Source organism: Cervus elaphus, chromosome 24, assembly GCF_910594005.1.
Source record: "Cervus elaphus chromosome 24, mCerEla1.1, whole genome shotgun sequence".
Lineage (NCBI taxonomy): Eukaryota > Metazoa > Chordata > Mammalia > Artiodactyla > Cervidae > Cervus > Cervus elaphus.
Window position 1 is genome coordinate 19,705,308 of NC_057838.1, and position 18,076 is coordinate 19,723,383.

Below are 18,076 nucleotides of genomic sequence, written 5' to 3' on the forward strand. Positions count from 1 at the left end.
AAAGCTTTTACATACATATATACATAAATAATATGTATTATACATTTGAGAAAACATGAATTTTTGTCTAAAACATTTGTGAGATTTTGATTTCACTTGTTTGACTTAGTATGACTAGAATGCTAGATTTCTAATTAAAAAAACACATATGCAACAAGCAACAAAGGTTTACTGTATAGCACAGAGAACTATAGCCAATATCTTGCAATAACCTATAATGGAAAACAATTTCAAAAAATATATGCATATATGTATAGCTGAATCACCTGCTGTGCACCTGAAACACTGCAAGTCAACTCTTTATCAATAAAGTAAATATATTAAGTTTAAAAAAATTTTTTAAAGAAATAATAAAAATCTCAAACAACCTAACCTTTATACCCAAAGCAACTAGAGAAAGAAGAACAAATAAAACCCAAACTTAGTGCAAAGAAGGAAATCATAAAGATTAGAACAGATATAAATGAAATAGAGATCAAGACCAATGAGACTAAATGCTGGTTCTCTGAAAAGATAAGCAAAATTGATCAACGTTTATCCAGACTCACCAAGAAAAAAAGGAAGAGGGCACAAATCAATAAAATCGGAAAGGAGAAGTTACAACAGACACCACAGAAGTACAAAGGGTTGGGGCTTCCCTGGTGGTCCAGTGGTAAACAATCTACCTTGTAATGCAGGGACACGGGTTCAACCCGTGGTTGGATAACTAAGCTCCCACACGCCACAGAGAAACCAAGCCTGCAGGTCACAACTAGAGCGTTCATGTGCTGCAGGGAAGATCTCAAGTGACACAACCAAGGCCCGACGCAGAACATATTTTTTAAAAAAGAAAATATAATACAAAGGATCATGAAAGCAACATGTACAAGCAACTACATGCTAATTAAAAGGGACAACCTAGAAGAAATGGACAAATTCTTAGAAAGGTACAATTTCCCAAGATTGAGCCAGGAAGAAACTGAAAATATGAACAAACAAATCACAAGTACTGAAAGTGAAACTTGAGATTAAAAAAGGCCCAACAAAGAAAAGTCCAGGGTCAGATAGTTTCATGGGTAAATTCTATCGAGCATTTAAGTGGCAACCCACACCAGTATTCTTGCCTGGAAAATCCCATGGATGGAGAAGCCTGGTAGGCTACAGTCCATGGGGTCGCAAAGAGTCGGACACAACTGAGCGACTTCATTCACGCACTCCTGAGACTCAAAAAACTGCAAAGGAAGGAACACTCCCAAACTCATTCTAAGAGGCCACCATCATTTGGTATCAGGAACTGATACCAAAACCCAACAAAGATACCACAAAGAAAAGAAAATTACTGGCCAGTATCACTGATGAACACAGACGCGAAATTCCTTGACAAAATACTAGCAGATTAAATCAAACAGCACATTTAAAAAAAATCATATACCACAATCAAGTGGGATATATCCACACACACAAAAAAATCATACACCGTAGTCAAGTGGGATATAACCCAGGGATGCAAGGATTTTTCAGTATCTGTAAATCAGGGTGATATGCCATACCACATCATTAAACTGAATAAAAACCATATGATCACCTCAATAGATGCAAAAAAGCTTCTGACAAAATTCAACACGTACTTATGATTTAAAAAAAAAAAAAAAACTCCAGAAAGTAGGCACAGAGGGAATATACCTCAGCATAATAAAAGCCATCTATAACAAACCTATAGCTAACATCATACTCAATGGTGAAAAGCTGAAAGCACTTCCTTTAAGATCAGGAATAAGACAACGACATCGACTCTCTCCAATTCTATTCAACATAGTTTTGGAAGTCCCCGCCATGGCAATCAGAACAAATGAAAGGAATCCGAATTGGGAAAGAAGGACTGAAACTGTCACTGTTCACAGATTAGACTATACACAGAAAATCCTAAAGATATGCCAGAGAACTACTGGTGCTGGTCGAGGAATTTAGCAAAGTTGCAGGATACAAAATTAATGCACAGAAATCTCTTGCATTCCTATACACTAACAATGAAAGATCAGAAAGAGAAATTAAGGAAACTGTCCCATTTACCACTGCAACAATAAAGAACAAAATTACTAGGAATAAACCTACCTAGGGAGGCAAAAGAGCTGTACTCAGAAAACCGTAAGGTAGTGATGAAAAAAATCAAAGACAACACAAACAGATGGAGCAATATATCCTGTTCTTGGACTGAAAGAATCAATATGGTGAATATGTCTATACTACCCCAAAAGTGAAAGTGTTAGTCACTCAGTCGTGTCTGACTCTGCAACCCCATGCACTATAGTCAGCCAGGCTCCTCTGTCCATGGAATTCTCCAGGCAAGAATACTGAAGTGAGTAGCCATTCCCTTCTCCAGGGGATCTTCCCAACCCAGGGATCGAATTCAGGTCTCCCGTGCTGCAGGCAGATTCTTTACCAATGAGCCACCAGGAAAGCCCAAAGCAACCTACAAACTCAATGCAATCCCTATGATATTACCAATGGCATTCTTCACAGAATTAGAACAAAAAGATTTTAAATTTGTATAAAAATACAAAAGACCCCAATCAGCCAAAGCAATCCTGAGAAAGAAAAACAAAGCTGGAAGAATCTGGAGAAGGAAATGGCAACCCACTCCAGTATTCTTGCTTGGAAAATTCTGTGGATGGAGGAACGTCTTAGGCTACAGTCCATGGGGTCGCAGGGAGTCGGACAAGACTGAGCGACTTTACTTTCACTTATCAAGTATACTTGTGGCTGATTCATATTGATGTATGACAAAATCCATCACAATATTTTTGTAATTATACTCCAATTAAAATCAGTGAATTAAATTGTGTAAAGTGAAAATAAAAGAGAAAAAATAAAAAAATAAAGAAAAACAAAGCTGGAAGAATCAGACTCCCTGACTTCAGACTAAACTACAAAGCTACAGTAAGCAAAACAGTATGGTCTGACACAAAACCAGAAATATAGATCAATGGACCCAGAAATAAGCCCATACACCCGCGGTCAACTAATCCATGACAAAGGAGGCAAGAATACACAGTGGTGAAAAGACAGTCTCTTCAGTAAGTGGTGCTGGGAATACTGGACAGCTTCACGTAAAAGAATGAAACTAGAACACTCCCTAACACCATACACAGAAATAAACTCAAAGCGGATTAAAGACCTAAATATAAGGTCAGACACTATAAAACTCTAAAAAGAAAATACGGGCAGAACACTCTTTGACAAACTCCAACAAGATCTTTTTCAACCCACCTCCTAAAATAAAGAAAATAAAACCAAAAATAAACAAATAGGACCTAATTAAACTTAAAAGATTTTGCACAGCAAAGGAAACCACAAACAAGATGAAAAGATAACTCTCAGAATGGCAGAAAATATTTACAAACCAAGTAACTGGCAAAAGATTATAATCTCCAGATACACAAACAGCTCAGAACTTCCCTGGTGGCCCAGTGGCTAAGACTCCACATTACCAATGCAGCGGACCCAGGTTCAATTCCTGGTCAGGGAACTAGACTCCACATGTCATAACTAAAGATCCCACATGCCCCAATGAAGATCAAAGATCCCACTAAGATCCAGTGCAGCCAAAGAAATAAATATATACACATATACATGTATATTTATTTTTATATATACATACACACATGACATAATCCAGATCCAAAAAAAAAAAACCTCAACCAAAAACTGGGCAGAATATCTAAACAGACATTCTTCCAAAGAAGATACACAGATGGCCAAACACATGAAAAGATGCTCAACATTGCTAATTATTAGAGAAATTCAAATCAAAACTACAATGAGGCGACACCTCACACCAGGCAGAAGGGCCATCATCAAGAAAAACCTACAAACAATAAATGATGGAGGGAATTCCCTGGCAGTCCAGTGGTTAAGAAGCTGCCCGCCAATGCAGGAGACAGATTGATCTGTGGTCAGGGAACTAAGATCCCACGTGCTGCAGGGCACTGAGCCTGTGCACCCAGAGCCCGCACGCCACAGTTAGTGAGCCCACGCCCCGAAGCCCGCACGCGACAGCCACTGAGCCTGTGCACCCAGAGCCCGCACGCCACAGCCACTGAGCCCACACACCATACAGCCCACCGCAACAAGAGGAGCCACCACAGTGGGGCGCCGGTACAATGCAACTAGAGAGGCGCCCCCCACTCGCCACAATCAGAGAAAGCCGGTGTGCAGCAGTGAAGATCCAGAACAGTCAAGATAAATAAATTAATGCTTTTAAAAATTAAAAACTAAATAAATGCAGTGTGGAGTAAAGGAACTCTCTTCCACTGCTGGGAGGAACGCGTACTGATGCAGCCACTGGGAAGAACAGTGACATTCCTTAAAACACTAAAAACATTAACTACTCCCTGATCCAATAATCTCATTCCTGAGCATGTACCTGGAGAAAACTGTAACTCAAAACGCTCTCCAATGCTCACTACAGCTCTATTTACAATAGCCAGGATATGGAAGCAACCTAATATTCATCAACGGAAAATGGATGAGGAAGATGTAGTACATACATACAATGGAATATTACTCAGCTATAAAAACAAACGAAATTGTGCCATTTGCAGAGACATGGATGGACCTAGAGATTCTCAGAGTGAAGTAAGTCAGAAAAATAAATATCACATTAACACATATGTGGAATCCAGAAAAATGGTACAGATGAATCTATCTGCAAAACAGACATCGAGACAGACACAGAAGACACACGTGGACACCAAGGGGGAAAGCAAGGGGCGGTGAGCTGGGAAACTGGGACCGACACACGTAACTACTATGCATTAAACAGGTAACTAATGAGAAAGCTACCGGACAGCACAGGGAACCCTACTCAATGCTGGGTGGGGACCCAAGTGAGAAGGAAGCCAAAAATATACATGGACAGCTGTGTAGGAACAGCTGATTCACTCTGCTGCACAGCAGAGATTACCACCTGACCTGCCTCCTGAGAAACCCGTGTGCAGGTCGGGAAGCGCCAGTTAGACCTGGACATGGAACAACAGACTGGTTCCAGGTCGGGAAAGGAGCACGCCAAGCCTGTGTATTGTCACCCTGCTTGTTTAACTTCCATGCAGAGTACATCATGAGAAACGCTGGGCTGGATGAAGCTCAAGCAGCAATCAATAATGCCGGGAGAAATATCAACAACTTCAAATATGCAGATGACACCACCCTTATGGCAGAAAGCAAAGAACTAAAGAGCCTTTTGATGAAAGTGAAACAGAAGAGTGAAAAAGTTGGCTTAAAGCTCAACATTCAGAAAACTAAGATCATGGCATCTGGTCCCATCACTTCATGGCAAATAGATGGGCAAACAGTGGCAGACTTTATTTTTTGGGGCTCCAAAATCACTGCAGATGGTGACTGCAACCATGAAATTAAAAGACACTTGCTCCTTGGAAGAAAAGCTATGACCAACCTACTGCTAAGTCACTTCAGTCGTGTCCGACTCTGTGCGACCCCATCCCTGGGATTCTCCAGGCAAGAACGTTGGAGTGGGTTGCCATTTCCTTCTCCATTGCATAAAAGTGAAAAGTGAAAGTGAAGTCGCTCAGTCATGTCCGACTCTTCGAGACCCCATGGACTGCAGCCTACCAGGCTCCTCTGTCCAAGGGATTTTCCAGGCAAGAGTACTGGAGTGGGGTGCCATTGCCTTCTCCAATGACCAACCTAGACAGCATATTAAAAAGCAGAGACATTACTTTGCTAACAAAGGTCCATCTAGTCAAGGCTATGGTTTTTCCAGTAGTCATGGATCAATGTGAGAGTTGGACCATAAAGAAAGCTGCGCGCCAAAGAATTGAAGCTTTTGAACTGTTGTGTTGGAGAAGACTCTTGAGAGTGCCTTGGACTGCAAGGAGATCCAGCCAGTCCGCCTGAAAGAAATCAGTCCTGAATATTCATTGGAAGGACTGATGCTGAAGCTGCAACTCCAATACTTTGGCCACCTGATGTGAAGAACTGGAAAAGACCCTGATGTTGGAAAAGACTCAAGGTGGGAGAAGGGGACGACAGAGGATGAGATGGTTGGATGGCATCACCGACCCAATGGACATGAGTTTGAGTAAGCTCCAGGAGTTGGTGATGGACAGGGAAGCCTGGTGTGCTGCAGTCCATAGGGTCGCAAAGAGCTGGACATGACTGAGCGACTGAACTGAAACTGAAAAATTAACACATTATAAAGCAATTATACCCACTAAAAATTTTAAAGTAGAAACAAGTAAATAAAATAGATAACCAAGGGACCTAGTGTATAGCACAGGGGCCTCTGTTCAATATTCTATAATAACCTAAATGGTAAAAGAATTTGAAAAACAATACACACATGTATATGCATAACTGATTTATTCTGCTATACACCTGAAACTAACACAACCTTGTTAATCAACTATACCCAAATATAAAGTAAACATTTAAAAAACCCCTAACATACTTTGGCCACCTCATGCGAAGAACTGACTCACTGGAAAAGACCCTGATGCTGGGCCAGACTGAAGGCAGGAGGAGAAGGGGATGACAAAGGATGAGATGGTTGGATGGCATCACCGACTCGATGGACATGAGTTTGAGTAAACTCCAAGAGTTGGTGATGGACAGGGAGGCCTGGCGTGCTGCAGTCCATGGGGTCGCAGAGTCGGACACGACTAAGCAACTGAACTGAACTGATCATTTGTTTAGATCAAACTTTATCATAATAAAATTATTTTCATGTCCTCATCCAGGCACTGGGCAACTTTCCCTGTAAGGGACTAGATAGCAATACTTTAGGTTTTGCAGGTCACATAAGGTCTCTGTCACGTATTTATCTTTGGGTTCCACCTCCCCAACTCTTCAAAAATGTGAAAAACAAACACCGTTCTTAGCTTGCTAGCCACAGAACAACAGTCTATAGACCAAATCCTGTCCTAGTGGATGGACGAAAAGGAGAAATTTGTTAATCCAATTATAGTGAAATTCTCCACCACAAATAAGCCTGTATTTCAAATTATTCATCTGAACCTATTCAAGTAAATCACTCTCTGTGAGCCAAGTACAGGATCCAAGAACTTCAGTTTTACCATAAACCATCACCAGTCATCAATTCTCACTTCGAAGCTCACATGTGAACACCAAATTAATTAGGAAAAAAAACTCCACATAAAATAACCAAAACAGCATCAAGGTAAACGTGTGCTCATGACGTTGTTTTGTCTTCACAGATCTCTAGTTTAACAACAGGATGTAATGCTCATAATCTTTATAGTAATTTGATGAATGAATAAAAACATAAAGATCTAGAAGATGGGACTTCTAGTAACTATAACCTTGTCACCATTAGTTGTCTGAACCAGGACAAATCACCTATTTCCATTTGCTCCCTTGTCTTCTAAATGGAGGTGGGGTGGGGTGTAAAACCAGACAATCGCCAATCTTTAAAGTGATGGATTTAAAGTTCTAGGACTATTACAATCCATACCTTCTTGATCAGTGATATGATACACTAGGGTTTTTCTTAGACACTGGTGTTTTAAAAAGAAAACAAAAACATGAATTGTGAAAATGAGCAGTTAAAACACTAAGTACATACTGTACTAGGTTAGTAACAGCTGTCCTGACCACTACCTCTGTATGCCAATTTTTGAAGCGTTTTACAAACAGTATCTCATACAATCCTTACAATAATCTTCAAAGGTAAACAGTATAATCTGAAAGATTAAGCCACTTGCTGAAGAAGGGTCAGGATTTAAATCCAGCAATGCTCCTCCACTCTATTATCTCTGTCATTGTTAGGGAGCAGGTTCTAGTCTCCTCCCCCCAGCTCAAGAAAGACAGGGATGACAAAAGGGAAATCTACGCGGTACTCGGCCTCCCTCTCCTCCCAGCTTTCTTTCCTGCTGTCATGGAAGCCTGAAGCACAGCACACTCCCTGCTGGACACAGGTTTGTGTCTCTGACGCCTGCTTTCTGGGCAGAGCTTTGATTCACACTTCCACATACCTCTGTTGGAAACTTTATGGTCCACAGCATCATGATATCAATCATAACAGAGAATTCAAGCCTGCAATAGTCCTTCTTTATCCAAGTAAGATACCAACACTGTAAAATGAACACCTCTGATTTGGCTTTGCATGATGTAAAATAAATTACTGGGCTTCCCTGGTGGTCGAGTGGTTAAAAATCCGTCTGCCAATGCAGGGAACACGGGTTCAATCCCTGGTCCGGGAGGACTCCACACGCTTCGAGGCAGCTGAGCCCAGGGGCCACAACTGCTGAGCCTAGAGCTGGCGCTGCACAAGGGCAGACACGAGGAGAAGCCCGCGCACCCCAACCAGAGAAAGCCCACGCGCACCAACAGACAGCAGAACCAAAAATAAATGTTTATTAAAATAAATTAGAAAATAAATCATCCTGCTTCATCTGAAAGCTCTGGTGCCAAGAGCCACGAGCAGTCACCACTGGAGCTACCTTTGGGCGTGGGCCTTCCGCATGGCTTTCCGCAGGTTGCCTGGATGACCCGGGAAGGGTGGGGGGGCTGGGGGGGCTGGTCCACTCTTCCTACTGCAAAGAGCACCTCTCCCTTGCCAGCCGGCAAAAGCAGGGAGAAACTACCAACCAGCTACAGGATCTGCAGCCACTGATTCAAGACTACCTCCCTCCAGCATGTCAAGGAGTGCGTGTGGTGGAAAGCCAACCCTGAATCCTAGCTCAGCTGTGTACCCTGGGGCTCAAAGCCCTCTTCTACAAGACAGTCAACATGCTACAGAGCAGGGCACCTAGCAGAAGACTCGAGTAACAAGCGTAACACACACTCCAGCAACTGGCCTCAGCCCTACCTCTGAGTGTCATTCAGCCTTCTACATGACAGTAAAAAACAAAACTTACCCTCTACCATTTCTCTCACTAGACCTGAACTGAAAAACACTGAGTGTAATTCAATGAACATTCACCAAGGCCAATAAGTGCTGATCCCCATGGTTATTAACAGTTCCTAGGCGCCAGAGGGTCAAAGTCACCCTCATGCAACAGTTCTTAATGAACAAGCATAGTATGTATGTATTCTACAATTAAACTGCCTTTAAATTAATATGCCAGTTTTTAACCTACCTACCAGATAGGCAAAGATTAACACGAACCGTCCCTGGTGTCACCAATGGTGTTAGACAAACAAGTACTTTCACACGCTGACAGTGGGACATGCAGAACAGTACAACTTTCTAAGACTACTGTTTAATAAGATTTAAGAAGACTTTAAAGATACATACTTTCGACCCAGCAACTCAACCTGTGGAAGTTTATCCCAAAGATAATACCTGGTATCTTAAGTGGAAAATGGGGTGTAACAAGAATAATCTGTTTACCCATCAAGTAAAATTTTATGACAGAGCCATATGTATTATTCAGTCACTAAAAGGGAAATCCATATCTGTTACCATACCAAAAAAAAAAAAAAACTTTGATACATAAAGAGAAAAAAAATCTGATTTCAAAATACGAGGTATGAGCCTATTTTGTTTAAAAAACAAAAAACTTTGATACATAAAGAGAAAAAAAATCTGATTTCAAAATACGAGGTATGAGCCTATTTTGTTTAAAAAACAAATATATACATAGAGAAAATGAAAACTGATTACCTCCAGGTGGTGAGACCACTTGTTATTTTGATTTTTCTTACTCAAAAATACTTCTTCTCTCTGGCAAGAAACATGTATTACTTTTATCATTTAAAAGAGTGCATGCTAATCTTAAGCAGAAGGTGTGCTACCCATCATTTGAGTTCTCTGAATCCCAGGAAATGTGAAAGACTCTTCGCTGAAAGGTCAGGAGGCTGCAAGCTGCCCACAAGCCCACAGCTTCGCATGCTGGGAGGGCTGACTCCGACACGGGGGCCTCTGGTTAAGGGCTCCCCGACACGTGAGCAGCTCGGGACCCTCTCACCAGGGTTTCAGCTGCGGCCACACGTCCCCCCAGCCCTGCAGTGTCCCCCCCCCCCCACCCTACTAGCAAAATTTTACTCAGACACCACCTTCCCCATAAAATCTTATGTAATCTCTTTAGCAATTACTTCAGACTGATACATCTGACCTCTCACCCAGACGCTGCGAGTCTCTCCCCACTGGAGGTTACAAGCTCCTGGAGGGCAGGGACCACGTCGTAGCGAGCCTTGTCTTCTCCAGATGACCCAGCAGAGCATTTTATGCACAGCACGCCCTAATACATGCTTGATGAACTAATGAATAAAGAGCCTACCTGTGAGGTTTCTCCAACGGCCACTGCCCTTACTTTACAAACAAAATAAGGACCCCAAAAGGTTAGTCCATGGTCACTTTTTTTTCCTTTTTGGCCTCACCACAAAGCATGTTGGATATAGCTCCCCAACTAGGGATTGAACCCATGCCCCCTGCACTGGGAGCAGTCTCAACCTCTGGACGACAAGGAGGTTCCTTGGTCACTCACTTTATGGTAACACAGTCCCATGCTGAACTTGGGTCTTTCCTTTTTCCTAACTCAAGGCTCCTGTTCTGCATTTTCAAAGGGTTTTTGCTGATCTTCCTTCATGTGGACGTCACACCAACTGAATTACCACTCTTATCACCTGACATCTGTACTTCTTCCCCTGTTTTCTGTTTTTGACAATAGCTCTAGAAGGAAATATATGAGCTTCTCTTGACAATTTTTAAACCTGTGTTCAGACTATACCTCTAGCTGGTGTAACAATGAACCTTCAAGTAAAAGATGGTCAACATTCATCCAACATTTATTTACTGAGCACCTATTAGGGGCCAAACACCATATTCGGTTAACCAGAAACCTCTATTAACTGGCACCAGGCACTGACTGATAAACTGATGCCCCTAACATTCTAAAAGCAGGGGCTGCAAACTTCTGCCCATAGGCCACATCTTGTCTGCCGGCCTCTTTCTGCAGATAAAGTTTTCTAAACACTGCCACCCTCATTCACTCATGTATTATCTATGGCTGTCTGGGGCCTACAAGGGCAGAGCTGAACAGTTACAATAGAGACCATATGGCTCACAGAGCCTAAATTATTTCCTATGTGGCCTTGATAGGTTGCTGACCATCATAAAATACCAATGTGCCACTGGACTCTCAAAACACTTTATATTTGGTATATTTTATAGCGACAGTAACATGTAATAGGCAACAGTTTTGTTAAACCTTTGAAAATTACCAGTCCAACAGCATAGCTGTGATAGCACTATTCCTTATATCCCATTCCTATAACCGATCATGCCAGAAAACAGTTGCTACCTGATAAAAATCTGTTTCTCACAAGTCACAACTTTGGGGACCTTTAATCCCAGTTTCTCTCAAACAGTTTCTGACTGAACAATTTCATTCTTTTCAGAGTCAGCCCTTATACAGAAAACCACTCACTTCCCTGAAAAGATCTCCAGTCCATGTGTATCTTGAGGTCTCCTACTTAAAATAATTCAAACATAAAACAAATGAATTTTATTCATGATGATGCTCAGTATTTTGTGAGACTTTTTTCGGCTGCGCACTATCCTGAGCTAGTAATGCCTTCAGGGGTAAAAACTGCAGACTCCAGATTTCTTCCCTGAGCAGAATCAAACCGTCCACATATACAAAGAAATACTTCATCAGTTTAAACCCAATTACAGCATGTTTTCAAAACATTTCTTCAAAAACATACAACTCACAAGCTTTACAATTAGAAATAATTATAGAATGTCAGAGGAGGTAAGACTTCAGAAATCACTAAGTCCAAGTCTCTTAATTTACAGATGAGAAAGATGAGGCTTACATGATTTACCAATGGGCCAACCAACTAGCTTTCATTAATTCATGATGGCCTCAAAACAGGAAGTAATACTAATGTCTCATCTATCAGCCAGGCACTGTGCTGTCGTCCAACGCTACGTATGTATCTTCAGACAATGAATTCAATTAATCTATATCAATGAGATTTTTTGCAACGAGGCAGATTGCATCAGGAGAACTAAAGAAAATTCCTTAATAACTGCTAGACATCTTTTACTTTCCCTACAAAGAGAGCTCTCTTTTCTTGAAGAGAGACTGCCCGGTATATAGATTAAGGATACTGGCTCTGGAGCCAGACTGCACAATTCAGGATCCTGACATTGCCCCTTTCTGGCTATGTAACCTCAGGGTAATTTACGTAACAGCTGTGTTTCTTTCCTGATCTTTAGGGAGATAATCTCAGTATGTAAACAATCCTAATGTGCCTGGTACAAGTAAGTGCCTACAAATTTGTTGCTGTTGTTATTTTCCTTAGGTAGTCTTATCAAAACATGATCAAGTGACCCAAGGTATGGAGAAAGTGCCCTCAGCAGCAGCTATTAAAATTCATATACCTCCAATCACTGTAGTAAAGTTTGATTAAATAGTAAGCGTAAAGAGAAAAAAAGTTCTTAAAAGGACCACTTGTAAGTTAAATGCTACTAAAACCACACGCACAAGAAGTTCTGCCTTTTAATATCAAGAACAAACAAGTTCATTCTCAAAATCTTTCAAGCAAGAATGACTGAATGCTAATGCCAGAGTGCTTCTGGGTTTCACCAGGGGTCAGACGTAGTAAACGACTGCTTCAGCACAAATGTCATGGCAGCAGAAGTGTCCCTCATTAAGCTACATCCTAGAATCCAACAAATATTTGGATTTTACTTTAAAATAATTATTAGTATTTTCACTCAAAGATAGCCTTTCTAAAAAGTTATGCAGTAGGAAGAGTAGGTGGCACTTTCTCCCTTAAAGGAATTTCTATCAAAAGTCCAAAGGCCTCACCAAAATCAGAGGGCAAGGTCTTTACAGCTGTGTGGCCTTGGAAAACTCACTGAACAGGTCTCTGAAATTCAGTATCTCATCTACAAATTGGCATTAACATATACATCCCAAATTTGGGGAAGTTGGGAGGAAGGGGGGCAGAGGAGGCAAACTAAGATTTGTATGTAAATGCTTTGAGATATGATCCAGCAATCCTACTCCTGGGCATATATCAGAAAAAAACATAATTCAAAATGATACATGCACTCCAGTGTTCACTGCAGCACTATGTACAATAGCCAGGACATGGAAGCAACCTAAATGTCTATCAACAAAGCAATGGTACATATATGCAATGAAATACCAGTCAAGTGAAGTCACTCAGTCGTGTCCGACTCTTTGTGACTCCATGGACTACAGCCTGCCAGGCTCCTCTGTCCATGGGATTTCCCAAGAAAGAATACTGGAGTCGGTTGCCATTTCCTTCTCCAGATCTTCCCAACCCAGGGATCGAACCCAGGTCTCCCACACTGCAGGCAGACTCTTTACCGTCTGAGCCATCAGGAAAGCCCCTGATGAACTACTACTCAGCCATTAAAAGGAGTGAAATATCATCATCTGAAGAGACAAAGATAAACCTAGAGACTCATACAAAGTGAAATCAGAAAGAGAAAAAAACATGTAATACTGCTTATATGTGGAATCTAGGAATGATGAAGATGAATTTATCTGCAAAGCAGAAACAGAGACACAGATGTAGAGAACAAACCAATGGATACCAAGGGGGGGAGGGGAGGCTGCAATGAGCTCACAGAGTGGGACTGATATACACATGCTACTGTATACAAATTATGTAATGAATGAGAACCTACGTGCAGCCCAGGGCGCTCTACTCAGGGGCCTGTGGTGACCTAAACGGGGAGGGGAGCTAAACGAAAGGGAGGTGTAGGTACAGCTGGTTCACTTTGCTGCACAACAGAAACTAACAACAACGTAAAGCAACTGTACTCCGATAAAAGGTTTTAAAATAACAAAGAAAAGGTGTTGAGGATGGCTCACACACAGGCATACATCGCCAGTTTTGAGTCCTTCCACCCCAGGCAGTGGGAGGGGAGGCTGCAGAGCAAGGTAAAGCTCAACTGCAATTTGTGTTCATGATAAATAATGTTTGAGCCTCGTGATGAAAGTGAAAGAGGAGAGTGAAAAAGTTGGCTTAAAGCTCAACATTCAGAAAACGAAGATCATGGCATCCGGTCCCATCACTTCATGGCAAATAGACGGGGAGACAGTGGAAACAGTGGCTGACTTTATTTTTCTGGGCTCCAAAATCACTGCAGATGGTGACTGCAGCCATGAAATTACAAGACGCTTACTCCTTGGAAGGAAAGTTATGACCAACCTAGACAGCATATTAAAAAGCAGAGACATTACTTTGCCAACAAAGGTCCGTCTAGTCAAGGCTATGGTTTTTCCAGCGGTCATGTATGGATGTGAGAGTTGGACTATAAAGAAAGCTGAGCGCGGACTTCCCTGTTGGTCCAGTGGTTGAGAGTCCGACTGTCAATGCAGGGGTCATAGGTTCGATCCCTGGTCTGGGAAGATTCCATACGCCACAGGGCAACTGAGCCTGTGCGCCACAACTACTGAGCCTGTGCTCTAGAGCCTGGGAGACGCAACTACTGAGCCCGCGTGCCCTAGAGCCCGTGCTCCACAGCAAGAGAAGCCACCACAATGAAACCCCATGCACCGCAGCTAGAGTAGCCCACACGCAACGAAGTCCCAATGCAGCCAAAATAAATAAGTAAATAAATAAAACATTAAAAAAAAAAAGCTGAGTGCCAAAGAATTACTGCTTTTGAACTGTGGTGTTGGAGAAGACTCTTGAGAGTCCCTTGGACTGCAAGGACTAAAGGGGATCAGTCCTGGGTGTTCATCAGAAGGACTGATGTTGAAGCTGAAACTCCAATACTTTGGCCACCTGATGCGAAGAGCTGACTCATCTGAAAAGACCCTGATGCTGGGAAAGATCGAGGGCAGGAGGAGAAGGGGACGGCAGAGGATGAGATGGTTGGATGGCATCACCGACTCAATGCACATGGGTTTGGTTGGACTCCGGGAGTTGGTGATGGACAGGGAGGCCTGGCGTGCTGCTGTTCATGGGGTCGCAAAGAGTTGGACACGACTGAGCAACTGAACTGAACTGGAAATGTAAAATCTTTTTAGTCTCAGATTTGGTTTTTTAAATATGGGACTCCAGAGATCACCATAATTCATATTATGAAAGACATATTAGAGTCAAACATCCTTTGTCTACCACATTCAAACTCCAAACAAAGAGAGCCACAATCCCTATTTATACATTTTTCTCTTCCACCAGCATAAACTGAAGGCAGCCATAATACATGATGGTAAAATGTCTTTAAGAAATCTTTAAGAGGTATTCTAGAAAATTAAACCTGTTTATGTAATCAGTATAAAAATCTGTTGTCAGCTTTTTCCCAAAGCTGAAAAGGATTTTGATGAAATCCCAGTAGAAATAGTACCCCCAAAAAAATTTTTTTAAATTATAAACTTGCATAACTTGGTATCAGGTGGAGCTGGTAATGCTCATATAAAAGGAATCTATTTTACAGCAGAGAAGATATAGAACAATCTAGTCTAAGTTTGGAGGGATGGAAGTCTAGGGCCTCTAAGTATATTCAGTCTTTGACCCAAAGACAGAGGTTTAAAAAAGGGTCTAAAAAAGATGGGGCAAAAAAAAAAAAAAACCATGGTGCAACCTCAGTGCAAATTAGAAACATCAAGAAATGAACAAAACTGTCACTTTTGTTTCACCAGAAACAGAACCATGTAAGTAACATCTAATGCACTAAGGATTAGTTGGGAAGAACTTCTAAAATGAGAACAAAAATCAGGATCTTCTCTTTACAGCAGCAGCATTTGAAAAGAAGTCTTGAGAGTAATTAAAAATACAACCCACTGAGGTCAAGCTGTGTTAGGTACATTTTAGTTTAAGCACTTAATAGAAATTTGTTTAAGCTAGTAGATCAAAAACATTTTCTGGATTTTTTCTTTTTTGCTTTTGGATTCTGTCTCTGGCCTCTATTACCACTATGTAGGTACTAACTCAATTTTTAAAATAAAAATATTTTCTAATCCATTTAAAAGAGACTCACAAAAGTCATTGTTCTGTTATCAGTTCACAAACATTATCTCACTCAGTTGTCCCCATAACCCTAAGAAGTAGGTATTATTTCTATAATGTCAATTTTAAGAAAGAAACTGAGGGTCATAGAAGTCAAAGAACCTGCATAAGATCACAGGACTAGTATGTAACATGGTCATGAGGGAACCCAGGTGAATCTGCAGGAGGTACTTTCAATCACATTAAAAACAAAGGCAACACTAATTTTTCAAATAGCTCCATTAACCTTAAATAACGTCAAGAATCACACTGCAGACTGGCAGCAGTTCATGAAAAATAATTTGTTTTTATTTAAACATTCCCATTAAAAAAATAATAAAATAAACATTCCCATTAAAAGCAGACCCTGACAAATAGATTTGACTTCTGTTTCCTTTCCTGTTTTTAAATGCACATAAAAAGTCCTGAGGCATCAACACCAAAGTTTTAAAATTTAACCGTCATCTTATGAGCCAAACTTCAAATTTTCACATCGAAAGAGTATGAAAGAAATCTCTCCTCTAAATGACTTTGGAGCTAAGCCTGCAAAAAGGTGAACCTGTGAATTGTTCTCCACGTCCACCCGCAGACTCTGTAAAGAAACATATACCTAACTCCAGGAGAGCAGAGGGGATACAGAACAATCTGGACACTCGACACATTAGACCATTTCTCCTTATTACACCCATCTGGCCAAAGGGGCTGAAAGAGAAAGCTGTTTACTGCCCTATAGGTGTTAGTGAAAAAGGCAGCTGCAACACGAGCCCATTGTACCTATAAAAGCTGAATCAAATAAGAACATTTATCACAACTACCAGGTCCCCTTTCTAGCTTCTCTGTCAATTACACAAAGAGCCTGCTATTAAATATTGATGGCATGCTATTTGCAACAGAACTCTGGTGGAGAGCCTCCTGCTACCAATTTTTGTTATGAAAGAAAAACCGTCCTTATTTTCGAGGTAAATCCTAAGCCACGAGATCTCTCAGATGGGCTATCGCATTGTCCTTCCCAGGGGAGACTGTCAGGGCCACCCCCACACACACCCAGGAGAGGAGAAGGGTTCTGGGGAGGGCGGGTCCCCGCAGGTCCCGGGGCAGGGGTCCCAGTTTCTCTTCTCCCCCAGCTGTCAGCGACAGGTCGGGCGGCGCGGCGGGGCGGGGCCCGGCCAGGCTGTCCGCACAAAGCCAGCCGGAGCGCGGCGGGCGGACCCGGACCCAGGCCCGGGAGGACGCCGCGCAGGGCGGAGCAGGTGGGGCACTTACCCAGCAGCAGCACATTCTTCCCCGCGGGGAGTTTGGAGCGGGAGCGGGTGGAGACCTCACTGAGGATGCAGGACCTGGCGGGGAACAAGGCGCGCGCTCAGGCCGGGGCCCCGCGCCGGAGGGGTTGCCCCGGCCTCCACGCCCGGACGGGGGCGGCCGAGAACGCGGCGGCCTGGGCCGGGCGCCGAGCCCCGGCGGGCACGCGACCCTGGACCATCCCCGGGCCGGGGTTGCCAGCGGGAACCAGGGAGGGGTGCGGTCCTTACCAAAGGTTCTGTCCGTCCTCGTCGTCGCCTGCCGCGGCGCCGCCGTTGCCCGACGCTAGCTCGTTGGCCAAGGGGCCGCCTGTGTAAGTCGAGGTTAATCCTGGCGGACAGGAACCGAAGGAGCCGACTCGCCCCACGGCCGCCATCTTGGTCGGGAATCACACCGCTCCCGGCAAAGCTGAATGAGCGCGGCAGCGGCGGCGGCGGGAACCCGGATATGGGGCGTTCGGCGCACGGGAGCGGGGCGGGGCCTGCGGGGGTGGGACCCAGGCTCTGCAGAGACTGACGGAGTTAGCGAGGGCGAACTGCGCGTGCGCTGCAGGCTGGCCGGCGCGGAGGGGATGCGCGTGCGCAGATTACCCGGCTGCCCGCCCTGCGGCAGCGCCAGTCCTAAGCTCTGCGGGTTGATTGCCGCCACCCCCACCCCTCCCGCAGTCCTGGGCTGCAGCCGGTCGCCTTGGGGTGTGTCAGGGGGACAGTGCTCGCTCGCACGCGCTCGCTCTCTCTCTCCCTCCTTCGGTCAGGTCCACAAACCTCGTAGCGGGTGTGAAATTCCTGCACTGTCACTGCTATCCCGCCTGCTGCAATTAGAATTGGTTGTTCTG

General features: G+C 43.2%; 1 protein-coding gene across 1 annotated transcript in view; it reads right to left on the reverse strand.

Moving 5' to 3' along the window:
• Positions 1-17,726, reverse strand: part of DYNC1LI1 (dynein cytoplasmic 1 light intermediate chain 1) — a 52,248-nt gene extending 34,522 nt beyond the window's left edge. The window contains exons 1-2 of the mRNA XM_043886156.1: positions 17,472-17,726; positions 17,206-17,279 (exon numbers count right to left, since the gene is read on the reverse strand). Coding sequence (XP_043742091.1) covers positions 17,206-17,279; positions 17,472-17,617 — 220 coding nt within the window. The 5' untranslated portion in view covers positions 17,618-17,726. The remainder of the gene's footprint in view (positions 1-17,205; positions 17,280-17,471) is intronic.
• Positions 17,727-18,076: the final 350 nt, after the last annotated feature.